General features: G+C 50.2%; 1 protein-coding gene across 12 annotated transcripts; it reads right to left on the bottom strand.

Moving 5' to 3' along the window:
* Window positions 1-228: 228 nt before the first annotated feature.
* HNRNPC (heterogeneous nuclear ribonucleoprotein C) lies at window positions 229-11,238 on the bottom strand. Of its 12 annotated transcripts, none has more exons than XM_030545749.1 (10): window positions 11,123-11,236; window positions 8,785-8,940; window positions 8,470-8,495; window positions 3,476-3,739; window positions 2,206-2,320; window positions 1,606-1,653; window positions 1,304-1,464; window positions 977-1,090; window positions 612-769; window positions 229-531 (listed from the first exon to the last, which is right to left on the bottom strand). In XM_030545749.1, exons 4-10 carry the CDS (start codon window positions 3,714-3,716, stop codon window positions 448-450), a joined length of 921 nt encoding a protein of 306 aa, XP_030401609.1. In that variant the 5' UTR covers window positions 3,717-3,739; window positions 8,470-8,495; window positions 8,785-8,940; window positions 11,123-11,236; the 3' UTR covers window positions 229-447. The 12 variants fall into 12 exon arrangements, with proteins under 12 accessions (XP_030401609.1, XP_030401611.1, XP_030401608.1 ...); XM_030545751.1 differs by having other exon boundaries at window positions 3,476-3,736; XM_030545748.1 differs by lacking the exon at window positions 8,785-8,940.
* Window positions 11,239-14,973: the final 3,735 nt, after the last annotated feature.

The following is a 14,973-nucleotide window of genomic DNA, read 5'->3' as shown; positions in this document are numbered from 1 at the left end:
AAACAATACTCTCAGTTCCAGGAGTAGGATATCTGCTAGTGCACAAACCCCTGGCCTGCACTATGAGACATGCATCCCGCACCAAAAACTCCTTGTGGTACATCGTGCTCCTACTTGTCCCCTTCACCAACTGTTCTGTCATTATCTCCCTCCATTGTGACAGATGCCACTGCATATGCTGGGCCAGAGGGTACTCCCAGGTGGACAGATGCAAGTAGATGCACCAGGTAAAAACCATACTTTTTTTTTTAATTGTTAAATCATAGAGGTATCAAAATTAAAAGAGGAAAATTACAAGGGATTTAACAGAACTATGGGGCGAGCTAGGGGTGCGGCAGGAGACAACACCATGAACACGTGGGTGGGCAGTGAGAAGGAGGCTGGGGAGGGGCTGGTGACAGGCTCAATCTCAGGTGGGCGCCTTGCTGGGGGGATTGCACCAGTGGTTTAGGAGTCATCTTCACCATTGGCACTGTCTCTGTCGTCCTCTCCTTCCTCTGCCTCCTTCTCGTCACCCTTGATGGATTCCAGCTGGGAGAGAGGGGACAGGAAGGGGTTAGCCACAGTGACACCCACTCTGCCTTGGCTCTCTCTGGTTTCAGGGTTCATACCTGGTCATCCCCTCGATCCTCATTATCATCATCATCCAGCAGGTCCCCCTCCTCGGCAGAGTCATCTGCCCCAGCCTCAGACTCCATCTTCACGTTGCTCTCCTCCTTCTTCATGGAGCTGCTGCTCTGCTCCTCCTCAGATTTCTCGTTCTTCATCTCTGCAGGGGATGAGGATGGGTATCAGGGAAAATGCCGCCCCAGGGCCTCGTGCTCACCCACCATCCAGGGAGCTGAGGCTGCTCCGAGCAAAGCACACCCCTTGGAGGGAGACAGATTATCCCAACCCTGCCACAACTCCACACCAAGGACAAACCAACGTGGGTCCCCCGAGGGAGCCCCACACCCTTCTCCACCCCCCCTCTCACCCGTCTGTTTACTTTGATCCTTCTCGATCTTTTCCAGGCTCTCCAACAGTGAATCCACTTTCTGTTTGATCTGGGTCAGCTCCTTCTTAATGGTCTGGATGTCATCACCTTTCACTGAAACCCAAGAAAAGCAGGGGACTGATTGCCACTAGGACCCATCCCAACAGGGTACAGGCTGCAACCCTAACTCTGGAATGCAGGGCCGTAAGACCCCACACAGGTAAGGGATAGTATCAGTACACACTATTCAGCGTGGGTCTGGCACCTGCAGCCCACCTGACCCTGCCCCAGACCCCCGAAGTCAGCACTGCACGCTCAGACACGTACATTTACCAGACTTGGAGGACGATCCTCGCTGACCACTCTTGGAATTAAAGCCACTCTTGCCTCGGCGGGAGGTGTTGCCAGAGACACGCTGGCGTTTGGAGGGCACCACAGCCCGAGCGATGGGGGGAGGTGGGGGCACGCGTGCTGGGTAGCTGTACATCCTAGGAGGAAAACAGTGACCCCTGAGCAGCAGGACCTCCATGCACCCACCTGCACACTGAGCTGCAGAGTGTTACGCCCCTTGAGAGACTGTGTGTGCAGTGCTAAAGCTTATCATCATCCTCCTAGGACACTCAACGTACCTGTCATAGTAATCCCGCTGGAAATCGTAGTCCAGGTCAAAGGAGGACCTGGAAGAGAAAGCCCATGAGACAGGGTCAGGATGGGCAGACAGCCGGAGGGGTGGGGGGGAGAAGTGTGGAAGAGGAGGAGAAGGAGGAAGTGATGGTGGGGAGGGACCCTGCTGAGCAAGTGTGGAAAGAGGTGGTGCTGCTGCACCAAACCTGCTCCTCATGGAGACAGGACCCAGCAGCCCAGCCTGAGAGACTCACTGGCTTCTCAGTGCAGGTTATACACACACACAGAGCCACACTACAGGAGGAAGGGGTAGCTTTGCAGAGCAAACTCACCAGCACCTGTCTCTCCAGTTGGCCTACTACCCAGCTGCTACAAGCTGGGATGGGCCTGGGCAGAACCTCCCACACCCAGGGAGCCCCAGCAATTCAGACACTTGGGGCAGGGGCCTAGGCAGCCCAAGACACCCAATGGAGGCATCTCATATGCAGCCACTTCCCAACATCCCTCCCCACCTCTGGGAGACAGAGAGAGAGAGAGAGAGAGAGAGAGAGAAAAGCTGCCCACGCAGGGCATTAACGCGATATAAAAAACATAAGGGTCCCGACCTGACTAGAGGGGACGGAGAAGGTGGTGCAGCTACTGACCCGTACATCTCCGCTGCCGACCGCTTCACGCCTGCCTTGCCTCGATTCACCTTCGGCTCAGCCGCAAGGTTGATATCTGGGAGAGAAGCAAACATGCTGAGCAGACAGCCCTACTCCTCATGGATGCGAGGAACTAACACCACTTCGACTTACTGGAGCCAGGCCCATAGGGGACAGCTCCTCGACCAGAGCTACTCTCCCTCACTGGAGTGCTAGCTCTGACCAGTGCAGCTCACCGGCATAAAGTGATAGTATGATCCATGTCCCTCTCCAGCACGACTCGATACCTGGCCCCACCAAATGGGCCATGGGGAATAGCTGGCAGTGGGAAGGCAGACACACAAGCGCTCATCTACCACAGAGGCCAGGCAATGGGAAGGCTCCCCACATAGGCAAGGCTTTCCCAGAGAAAATTCCCAACTGCAGACTGTGACCACAATGTATCCAGCTTGCAACAGGACCTGTGTGTGTCAGTGACCCAGCCACACACTGGCAACAGGGAAAGGGGCAGATTGCACAATGGGTGCCTCAGTCTCCATACAACCCCACAGACATCTTCCGATTCACACCTCTGTGCTCAAGACTTCTTGAGCATCATACTCATCTCCCTTGACAGGTCACCACTAGGTGTCTGTTGGCTGCTGGCCAGCGCCCATAACAGCTTCTGAGATAAACGTGAGCCCTGGGTGAAGAGGCAGTGGCATCTCTTGTATCAGAGATCTGCAGAGGGTCAGAAGCCTGCCACTCTGGAACCCCCCATCCCAGCTCCCCACCCACCCCCATCTATTCCATGTTCACATTTCTCCTGCTCCCTCCTAGGTCCTGTGACCAGGCGCTGCAGGGGGGCACCTCAATAGCCCAATCACTAGCCAGGATGGGCATGTTGGATGAAGCTCATAAAAAACCTGGCTGGTGATGAGCTTACCTTCTGCAGTGTGCATGGATGGGGTGGGAGGCACAGCTAGAGGATGACCACCAAGGGTCTGGCCAGCAATCTCCCTGATATGGTGTCGCAGGGTTAGGGCAGACAGGAGGTGCTCACCTGGGACCAGGCCAATGCTATCCCTGACATCTCCAGAGTATGTGAGAGTGGGGTACTCTCTGGTCTGGCTTAGGGATGCAGTCAGGAGGTGCTCACCTAGGACCTTGCCCATGCTAACGCCACGATACTCCTCAGTGTGCAGGAAGGGGTATCTAATCTGAGTTAGGGATGCAGCCAGGAGGCACTCACCTAGAACCTGGCCTGCGATCATCCGGCCATCCTCCCCAGCCACAGCAGCGCGGGCATTCCGCTCGTTGACGTACTGCACAAAGGCAAAGCCCTTGTGCACAGAGCAGCCCACAATTTTGCCGTACTTGGAGAAGATCGCCTCCACGTCAGACTTCTTCACCACCAGCGTGTTGAGATTCCCAATGAATACACGCGAGTTCATGGAGCGTGGGTCTGTCTTGTTGGTAACGTTGCTGGCCATGACTCACGCGCAGCACGGACCTGCTGGGGTCGGGAGAGCTGGTCAGAGGGACAGTCACAGAAATAAACACATCCCATCTCCCTGCATCTCGGAGCCAGGTCCCATCTCCACTGCCTTCCATCCGGGCATCCAAGTGCTTTAGGACAAGGGACCGCGATCTCAGAACCTCCAGTCACACCACAAGGCAGGACTCTCACAGTTAAGACTTGGGCGAGAAGAGGGAAGGCCTGTCCATGGCTAGACAGTGATCCAGGGTCAGGGACAGCCAGATCCACCCCCTTTTAGAACTACCATTGTACAAGGCACTGGTGAGGGCTCATCTGGAATATGTCATGCAATTCCAGTCTCCCATGTTCTAGAAAGATGCAGTCAAACTGGAACAGGTGCAGAGAAAGCCTGCTAGGATGATCAGATGACTGGAAAACCTACCTTATGAGGGGAGACTTAAGGAGCTTGCCTCATTTAGCCTAACAAAGTGAAGGCTGAGGGGAGATGTGACTGATCTCTGTAAATACATCAGTGGGATAAACACCAGGGAGGAAGGAGTTATTTTAGTTAAGGACCAATGTTGGCACAACAAATGGTTTTAAACTGTCCATCAACAAGTTTAGGCCTGAAATGAGACAAAGGTTTGTAACCATCATAGGTCTGAAGTTCTGGAAGACCATAAGAACGGCCATACCAGGTCAGACCAAAAGGTCCATCTAGCCCAGTATCCTCTCTTCCGACAATGGCCAATGCCAGGTACCCCAGAGGGAATGAACAGAACAGGTAATCAGCAAGTGATCCATCCCGTCACCCATTCCCAGCTTCTCGCAAACAGAGGCTAGGGACGCCATCCCTGCCCATCCTGACTAATAGCCATTGATAGACCTATCCTCCATGCATTTATCTAGTTTTTTTTTTTAACCCTGTTATAGTCTTGGCCTTCACAACATCCTCTGGCAAGGAGTTCCACAGGTTGACTATGCACTTGTGAAAAAATACTTCTTTTGTTTGTTTTAAACCTGCTGCCTATTAATTTCATTTGTTGGCCCCTAGTTCATGTGTTATGAGGATGAGTAAATAACATTTCCTTATTTGCTTTCTCCATACCAGTAAAGATTTTAGAGACCTCTCTCACATCCCCCCCTTAGTCATCTCTTTTCCAAGCTGAAGTCCCAGTCTTATTAATCTCTCCTCATACAGCAGCCATTCCAAACCTCTAATTATTTTCCAAGTCCAATATATCTTTTTTGAGATGGGGCAACCACATCTGCACATAGTATTCAAGATGTGGGCATACCATGGATTTATATAGAGACAATATAATATCTTCTGTCTTACTATCTATCCTTTTCTTAATGATTCTCAACATTCTGTTTGCTTTTTTGACTGCCGCTCCACAGAGTGGATGTTTTCAGGGAACTATCCACAATGACTCCAAGATCCCATGCCAAGGGGAGCAGTGGAGGAAAAAAAACCCTAATTTGTTTCAAGAGATTTATAAGCTTTATAAGTTTATGGAAGGGATGATATAAGGCAGCCTACATTGGCAAAAGGCCCATCTGTGATGTCTATTAGCAAATATCCCCAACAGTCAGAAATGAAACACTAGATGGGGAGGGTTGAGTTACTACAGAGAATTCTTTCCCAGGTGTCTGCCTGGTGGGTCTTTCCCACATGCTCAGAGTCTAAACACCATATTTGGCGTCAGGAAGTAATTTTCCCCCAGAACAGATTGGCAGAGACTGGGGTGGAGGGAGGTGGGGGGTTGCACCTTCCTCTGCAATGTGGAACACGGGCCATTCGATAGTTTGAACTAAAGTAAATGGTGGATTCTTTGTAACTTGAAGTCTAAGTCAAGATTTGAGGACTTCAGCAGATCAGCCAGAGGTTACCGGCCTATTACAGGAGCATATAGATGAGATTCTATAGCCTGATGCGCATGAGGTCAAGCGAAATCATCATGATTGTTTCTTCTGTCCTTCAAGTCTATGAGTAATACTTTGTATTAAAGTTGCTGCAGAAGACACTAATACTTACGGAGAGGAGAGCCACAACGCCTAGCCCTAGGCACTTGCCTAGCTCTCCAACTTTTCCTGACCCTGGAATACAGCCAGTGTCAGATCCAGTCACATAGGGCTCTGTCTGGCCCGGAATCACCTGGCAGCAGCCACTACCTCAGAGGAAGGGCTAAGAAACCCTGCACCAGGCAGTTTCCCCCCCAACTCCCTCAGTTAGGGGTCAATCCAGACTCTGGAGGAAAGCTTAGATCCCTTCCACCTTTGGGTTTTAGGATGGGATTTCCAAAAGGAGCCTAGGAGTTTGGGACATGGGCAATAGTCCCCCTCAGTACTTTTGGCTATCCCAGTCTTAAACCTGGCTAATGGAACTCTAGATGCACATGCCCAATCTGCCTGCACCCTATCAACCTCTTGGCCTCCTCAACAACACCATGTGATGGAGAGTTCCACTGGCTACGTGTTCATGGCATGAAACTATTTCCTTTCTAGCAGCATCACACTAGCTGCTTTTCCATTTCATTAACTCTGCCCTTGGTTCTGTAATGCGACTGCTGATCTACCAGCCATTGTTGTGTAACCCTCCATTCCCTCCTCTCCATGAGGAGCTGTCCCAATGGGAACAAGCCGCCCTATCTTGGCTCATGTGGGCCCCCGGATCCTTTCTCCCAGCAGGCCATTTCCATACTGGAGTGGGGGCTGGACAGTATTCGTGCAGATCCTGCCTTGTGCTCCACACCAGCCAACTCAGACCAAGGAGGCAGAGTGACCTTCCTTGGGTCACTCAGCAACATAGGGGCTCACCTCAGGCCCAAGCACTTCACTAAGTGCTCACCCTCCCCGACATTCTGTGCTTGCCTTCCCAGCTGCCCTACAGACAAGAAGCCTTTCATGAAAAAGCGATGACTCGCCCCTTCTAATGGAGACTGGCACAGGATATGATGGGCATAGGGCAGTATACAGGCACTGTGCCATCAGTGGTATGAGGTAGGAATCAGCATGGGGGCCATGCTGCATGACATGAAGATGGAGCACAGCCTTATTTCCACTTGCCTCTGATTAAGGGGATGTTCTCTCATGGAGCTGCAGGGGGCTAGGAGGGGAAGGGAACAGAGGTCTGGGAGACTTCTTGAGAACTGTCCCCCATCTCTCAGGATGGGATTCACCCTTTACACTCAACTCCACTGAACAGAAGATTGTTGCTCCCACACACACACACAGACAGCCCCTCTCCCCAAAAGGTCAAAGTGTTAGGGGCTAGAGAGATTAACACACCTGCATTTCGACAAGCCAGAGCATCTGCCAGGAGCTCAAGCACCATACAATGAACATGGCGCCAGTGGCAGTTCTTGCTGCAGGAGCCCTTGGACTAAAATAACAGGGGCAGCTGCAAGTCAGGATTGAGGGGCCTCAGCAGAGCTTGGTGAGGACTCCAGAAATTGAGAGCATGTCACTGAGTGGAGAGGTCAGCATGCTCCATCCTCACACGTGGTCAACCTCCTGTTGCTTTTGCACATACCAACCACAGACAAGAAAAGAGAGAACCTACATACAATTCTAGCAAGATGCCATCTGGGACCTGGTGCTCAGGACCAAGACCCTCAAACCCAGAGGCTTCCGGTCCCACAGCAGGGAGCGGAAAGTCCCTCTATAGACAGATTCAGACCATCCCACCTGGGATCCTGTGCTCAGCTTTGGGGTCCTCACTGGGAGGGACATCCGAGGACAGCAGCACAATGGTTCGTGGATGCTGGAAAGTTGCACGTCTTGGGCAGCTGAGCCTGACTAATTGTGTGTTGAGAACAAGATTTCCATGGCTTCCTTTCCTCTGTCTCTCTCCAACCCAGAGCTTCTTGTGACGCAGCTTTTTGAGGTGGAAATGTGACCACACGTATACAGCCCGCTTGGCTATCATGGCTGATCTTTCCCCTCCCACCACCAGAGCCACATGACCATGGCCCTTACCATGAGAGCACTCCCCCACCCCGCAGGTCTGCTAATGCACATCTCTGCAGCAAGCTAACCTTAGTCCATGCCTGAGATACAACACTGGCACCCACAACAATGCCTCCTCCATGCCAGGGCCTTTAGTTCTGGCTGCTGAACCTTGCAGTAAAACATATTGGCCCTCACACCTCTTACCATGGCCCAAGATGGGTTTGTATCTGCGCCGCACGTGAGACCACCAGCTGCCGCTGCTGCTTCAGGCTGAGTGTCCATGTCATGGTGGGTTGTTTGTGAGGGAAGGACGGCGTAGAGGAAGAGCAGGAGGAGGGTTTGGGGGTCAAAGGAGGAGAGGGGCTGTTTGGGGAAGGGCCATCGCTATCAGGAGCGATCAGCACCACAGACATCATATTGCAGCAACAGTTTAAAAATTGTACAAATGAAAGATTAAAAATAAAAAATAAAAATATAAAAAAAATACAGACTTCCAGAGATGTTCTAAAACAATTCAGGAGAAACCAGGTCCCGCTCTCAGCAGCCAAGCAGTCAGGGGGGAAAAAAAAGAGTTAGCGTGATCAATCCACTTTAAAAATTTAAAAACCTTCCACAGTCAGGAACACTCAGAAAAACTCGATTTCATCCGGTTAAAAATCAGCAGTGTCATTATCATCACCATCAGCAATATATCAGCATAGTCAAGTCATCAGCATTATAGTAGTATAATAGTAATAGTAACTAGTAACAACAATAAAAAGGAAATCAGTGGAAAGGCAGGAAAAATGGAAAAAAAAATTGGAATAACTTACTGTAGCTGAAGATCAAAAAAATCTCACTGTAAAAAAACAAAAATAAAAATAGCCCAGATTAGAAAAACGGGAGGTGCCAAAAGGTCAAGTCAGCAACGATCATTTCTGTTCTCTCCCTCTCTCTTTCTGTTCCAGCCACGGTTACCACAGAACCGCCTGGGGAGAGCTCTCTGTAGGAGACAATCACAGCCCTTTGCACATCATCATTTCACTCTAAAAATACCCGAGGAGAGGTCAGCTCATGAGGGGCGAAAAGGCTCCTCATCTACCCCAGCTGCTGCAGAAAAAAATAGAGATAGAGACTTTAAAAATTACATCTTAAATCCAGCTCCAGTTTGGTGCAGGGAGCACTAGGCCAACAGGGACACCGTTAAAATGGCTCTATAAAATTGGGAGGTGTGCGTGTGTGGGGAGGGGGGTTAAAACGAAGCTGAGCTCCAGTGAGAAGGGATGGGGTTTCGCCTTGCTGCCCTGTGAAAGGAGAAGGGACAGATTGAGTCAGGGTTCCTCAGAAACACTGCACGCATCTCCCACTCGCGCGCCAAGAGACCTGCCTACCTCCCAGGGGGCCCTAAGCTCACAGATGCCCTGGCTCAATTAGGGCTCTGGGTGTGATGAAACTGGATCCATCTTAATCTCTCTGCTTCTCCCTGTCGCCAAAGCAGCAGCTCAGATGACTTGTGAGCACAGACACCTGTGAGCTTGTGGCAGGAGGCAGCTTCAAGTGGGGGTGCATCATGTTCACACACCATGAGGCAATGAGGACGAAGGGAAGGAGCACATACATATGCTGAAGCCAATCCTGACAGAGGATTGGGAGAGGAACCTACAAGTCAGTTAACTGGAACTCCAGGACTGTGGGGGGTTTGAGGCACCACAGCCTCCTGGTGTTGGAAGAAAATATCCCCTTCCCCTCCCTGTCAGGCATTACAGAAGCAGCTTGCTATTGGAAAAGGGGATGAGGCTGTCTTCTTTCTCTCTGAAGAGACCAGCATTAGCTGGAGATGGGATACCAGGCTAGGTGGGCCCACTGCCCTGTGGGGCCATGGCTATGATGTAAACTGGTATTTCTTTCACATGGGCCCATCTATCTGATCCAGCATAAAAGAGAATGGGGAGAATCCTAGGGTAGATGGGCCCATTACCACACTGGTTCAGAACACAGACAGAGAAAGTAGATTAGATGTGCAGATGTGTAGTGGGGAAGACATTAGGAAAGGAAGTGCCCTGTACCTTTAGTATACACTGCCACCACATGATCCCCGTCATGGTTCAGGGACAGCCTGAACTGCAGGATCCATGTTACCCCAGCATAAGTCACATTGTAAGTAACTCTCTCCTTCAAATCATCTCTGATCACTAGGAATAAGGCAGAGTCCCAGCCTACACCATAGGGGGACAGGATTCTCTCACTCTCACCTGTTGCTATGTTTATTAAACAACAAGAATGTCTACATGAGGCTATGCCTCTAGAATTTGAGCTCCACAAGGGTTTCCCCAGCCCACTGTCACTTAAGAGAGGAGATGTGATAGTGGGGAAGCTGACACTGTCCAGTTTGGAGTCACAATAGCCACCAAATGCCTGCTGTTTCAAGCAAGGTTTGGGTTAGATGGTACATCCCCATGTAGAGAGAGAGACAGCCCAGATTCGCATCAACTGCCCAAATCCCTACAGTGATGTTTGTGCCCAGGGACCATTTACAGACACTTCTTGAACCAGAGATGATAAGGGGGCTAGCCACCCCTCCTGGCAGGGGTCTGAATGTGTGGCCCCTCCCTGCCATGTGAGTAGAATGGCAAGTGGCCCCAACAAAGTGTGTTTTGTGGGAGGGTATATGTGCCAGCCGATCCTGATCATAGAGACAGTCTGTGCACCCTCATGCAGCCCCCACCACCACAGGCACATCTGGGCTAACTGCAACTGACATCCTGGGGGGAGGAGAAGGCACTCCCGCCCAGACACCTCTCCCGCCAACTTCCAGGTCTTAGCCATCTCAACCACGGGGGTCAGCACAAAGGGGGATGCGTGTGAGGGCAGCCCTCCTCCCCCTGCAAGGAGGCACTGGTTTCTCCTGGGGCTGGAGGGACCACATCGCAAATTCCGGCACTCACCCACAATCCTACTCTCTAGGATGTACCATTCACCACCACCCCGGGGGGGGTGTCAACAGGGTCAGGATATTTACTGTACCAGTTATCCCGAACTCCCCCGCCCCGCCTACCCTGATCTCCGAGTTTCGGGGAAGAAAGCGAGATTTTCTGTTTCGGCAGCGCCATTCCCCCTCCCCAGAAAAGGACACCCCCCTCCCGCCGGAACAGACCATTATCTCACCCCCATTTCCATCACTGGCCTTCCCAAAGAAAAGGGTAGATTTCCCTCCCCTGGACCGCACCATGGGGGGGGGACGCAAGATGTCCCCTCACCCGCTATTACCGGAGAGGAACATGTATCCTCCGCCCGAGGACCAGGACGCCCACCATTATCGGGGGAGGAGATGGTGCGTGTCGTCCTCCCCCGCTCCAGGGCCGCACCGTTCGCGGGACGAGGGCAATACGTGTGTCGAGCCCCTCCCAGGCACTGGGGAGGGTGATGCCTCCCGGGCCAGGACCGCACCGTTAACCCTCAGGAAAGGCTCGCGAACGACTCACTCACCGCTAGACCCCAATAAGGCTCCGCGTCACACTCACTATCTCTCCACTGCCCCCTCACTCCGAGCTCCTCACAAAATGGCGCCTACACCGCCCTCTGCGCCGCGCAGCCCGGACTAATCTGTGCCCGCCCCCTTCACGCCTCCATTGGAGGGCGGGAAAGCCCTTCTCAACAGCAATTGGCTACTGTGGAAGTCGAGCACAATACTGGCCAATGAGAGCAAAGAAAGTGAGGGGGAGGCCAGGAGTGGCTCTGTCCCTCTCTCCCGCATGGGACGGAGAAAAAGATAACGATTGGCTGAGAAACGTGTCACTCTCCGACTTTGCTCCAATTTTCCATTCTGATTGGCCTGTCATTCTCCCCCGTTTCCTTTATATTATAATTCATCAGACCCCGCTCTAGCCTATAGACCTCTGTGATTGGTTAAATGTATTTTTTAGCCCACCACCGCTTTTGTCCTCATTGGTTGGCTACCATGTCTGTCACTCTAAATAGTTCAACTATTATAAGCCACTAACGAGGAAGAGGAGGGATTAACTGTGTGACTGAAAGGGCTTTATGGCGGCGGAATTACGTCCGCGGTCTGCGCACTGACGCCTTCCCATTGGTCACAGAGGGGATGATGACTATTCTGTTTCCTCGCGTTATCTTTGGTGAGCGAAGGTTCCCCTATTTCCGCTGTGGGATCGGCTAGCGGCGAACGCGCGGGAACGGGTAGCTCTTGCTTCCGCCAATCAGTGCCGGGCCGCTCCCTTCCCGCGATTGGCCGCTTTGAAACCGACCCTATCAAATCAACCGCGGACAGAGGCCGTTTCTCGGGTGGGGAGGGGCTACATAGGCCTTGCGCGAAAGTGGAGGAGCAAGAGGCTGCGGGATAGGGGCTGAGACAGAGTGGGGGGGGGCAGTTAACGGAGGCGGGAAGGGGCTGAAGTGGGAAGAGCCGGCCGTGCCCTCCCCAGGGGCCTGACTCTCAGTGGGCTGGTTTCAGGGTGCAGCCCCCCCTCCCCACATCGACTCATAGACCTGGAAGGGACAGTGAGAGGTCGCTGAGTGCAGTCCCCTGTGCTCCTGGCAGGACTCGGTACCTAGCCCATCCCTGGCAGGTGTTTGTCCATCTTTCTCTTAACAGTCTCCAGTGCTGGTTCTTTCACAACCTCCCTGCACAGTTTGTTCCAGTGCTTAACCACCCTGACAGGAAGTTTTTCCTAATGTCCCTCAGCCTCTCTTGCTGCAATTTAAGCCCATTGCTTGTCCCATCCTCAGAGGTTAAGAAGATCAATTCTTCTCTGTCCTCTTTGTAACAACCTTTTTTGTACTTGAAATTGTCCCCTCTCACTCTTCTCTTTTCCAGACTAAACAAACTCAGCCTTCCCTTATAGGGCATATTTTCTCGACCTTTAATGATTTTTGTTGCTCTTCTCTAGACTTTTTCCAATATTTGTCCACATCTGGCACTCAAAACTGGACACAATACTCCAGTTGAGGCCTAATCAGTGCAGAGTAGAACGAAAGAATTACTTCTTGTGTCTTACTTACCACACTCCTGCTAATACATCCTAGAATGAGGTCTGCTTTTTTTGCAACAGTGTTACACTGTTGACTTGTATTTAGCTTGTGATCCACTCTAACCGGCAGATCCCTTTCTGCAGAATTCCTACCTAGGCAGTCATTACCCATTTTGTATGTGTGCAACTGATTGTTCCTTCCTAAGTGGAGTACTTTGCATTTGTCCTTACTGAACTTCATCCTATTTTCTTCAGACCATTTCTCCAGTTTGTCTTGATCGTTTTGAATTTTAATCCTATCCTCCAAAGCACTTACAACCCCTCTCAGCTTGGTATTGTCTGCCAGTCTCTATGCCATTATCTAAATCCTTGATGAAGATATTGAGCAGACCCAGAACTGATCCCGGTGGGACCCCACTTGTTATGCCCTTCCAGTATGACTGTGAATTACTGATTACTCTCTAGGAGCAATTTTCCAACCAGTTATGCACCTACTTTATAGTAGCTCCATCTAGGTTGTATTTCCCTAATTTGTTTATGAGAAGGTTAAGCAAGACAGTATCAAAACTCTAACTAAAGTCAAGATATACCATGGCTACCACATGCCCCCATATACAAGGCTTGTTACCCTGTCAAAGAAAGCTATCAGGTTGGTTTGACATGATTCATTCTTGACAAATCCATGCTGACTGTTATTTATCACCTTATTATCTCTCAGTGTTTGCAAATTGATTGCTTAATTATTTGTGTGATGGGTTCGGCCACAGAGACCCCCTTGGGACTGTCACCTGATAGCGCTGAGACTACCTCTGACCCCATTTTCTCTGCCAGTTTTGGCCTCCAGGACCCTGCCGTGTTGAGCCAGACATGCCAGTCTGTTCCAACACAGACCCAGGGTCTGAACCACATGCCCCAAAGTTGCAGACTTAACTGAAAATGGCTTAAGAAGTGCTCCTGTCGCAAGCACCCAGATACCCAGCTCTCAATGGGATCCAAACCCCAAATGAATCTGTTTACTCTGTATAAAGCTTATGCAGGGTAAACTCAAATTGTCCTCCCTCTATAACACTGATGGAGAGAGATGCACAGGTGTTTGCTCCCCCAGGTATTACTTACTTATTCTGGGGTAATTAAAAAGCAACAGTGATTTTATTAAGTATAAAAAGTAGGATTTAAGTGGTTCCAAGTAATAACAGACAGAACAAAGTAAGTTACCAAGCAAAATCAAACAAAACATGTAAGTCTAAGCCTAATTACAGATAAAATCTCACCCTCACAGATGTTCCAATAAGTTTCTTTCACAGACTGGACTCCTTCCTAATCTGGGCCCAGTCCTTCCCCTGGTACAGTTCTTGTTTGCTCCAGCTCGGGGGATTTCTCATGACTAGAACCTCCTTTGTTCAGTTCCACCCCCTTATATAGCTTTGGCACAAGGCAGGAATCTTTTGTCCCCTGGGTCCCCACTGCTCCTTCTAAATGGAAAAGCACCAGGTTTAAGATGGATTCCAGTGTCAGGTGACATGTCACATGTCCTGTGAGACCCCAAGCCTTCATTCTTCCTGGCCTGACTCACAGGAAGGCTTGCAAGTAAACAACTACAACGAATTGTCCTAGTTGATCAGAGCCATCTAGATTCCAAACCGCCATTAATGGCCCACACTGTGCATAATTACAATAGGACCTCAGAGTTATATTTCATATTTCTAATTTCAGATACAAGAATGATACATTTATACAAATAGGATGATCACACTCCATAGATTATAAACTTTGTAATGATACCTTACAAGAGGCCTTTTGCATGAAGCATATTCCAGTTACATTATATTCACACTTATTAGCATATTTTCATAAACATATGGAGTGCAACATCACAATTTGCTCTATCTTTCTGGGTACAGAAGTTAAGCTGACTGGTCTGTAATTCCTCAGGTTGTCCTTATTTCCCTTTTTTGTAGATATTCCAGAAGACTAGAAAAGGGCAAATATAGTGCACATCTCCCATCTTCCATGACTTTTCAAAGATAATTGCTAATGGCTCATATCTCCTCAGTCAGCTCCTTGGGTATTCTAAGATGCATTTCATCAGACCCTGGTGATTTGATGACATCTAACTTATCTAAGTAATTTGACTTCTTGTTTCCCTATTTTAGACTCTGATCCTACCTCATTTTCACTGTCATTCACTATGTTAGGCATCCAATCGTCACCAACCTCCTTGGTGAAAACCTTGTTTCCCTTTATGTCCCTAGCTAGTTTGATCTCGTTTTGTGCCTTGGCTTTTCTAATTTTGTCCCTACATACTTGTGGTGTTTGTTTATATTCATCCTTTGTAATTTGACTGAGTTT

The sequence above is a fragment of the Gopherus evgoodei genome, unplaced genomic scaffold, assembly GCF_007399415.2.
Source record: "Gopherus evgoodei ecotype Sinaloan lineage unplaced genomic scaffold, rGopEvg1_v1.p scaffold_39_arrow_ctg1, whole genome shotgun sequence".
NCBI classification, from domain to species: Eukaryota; Metazoa; Chordata; order Testudines; family Testudinidae; genus Gopherus; species Gopherus evgoodei.
Note: the sequence above shows the minus strand (reverse complement) of the source record. Positions and strands in the feature narration are given on the sequence as shown.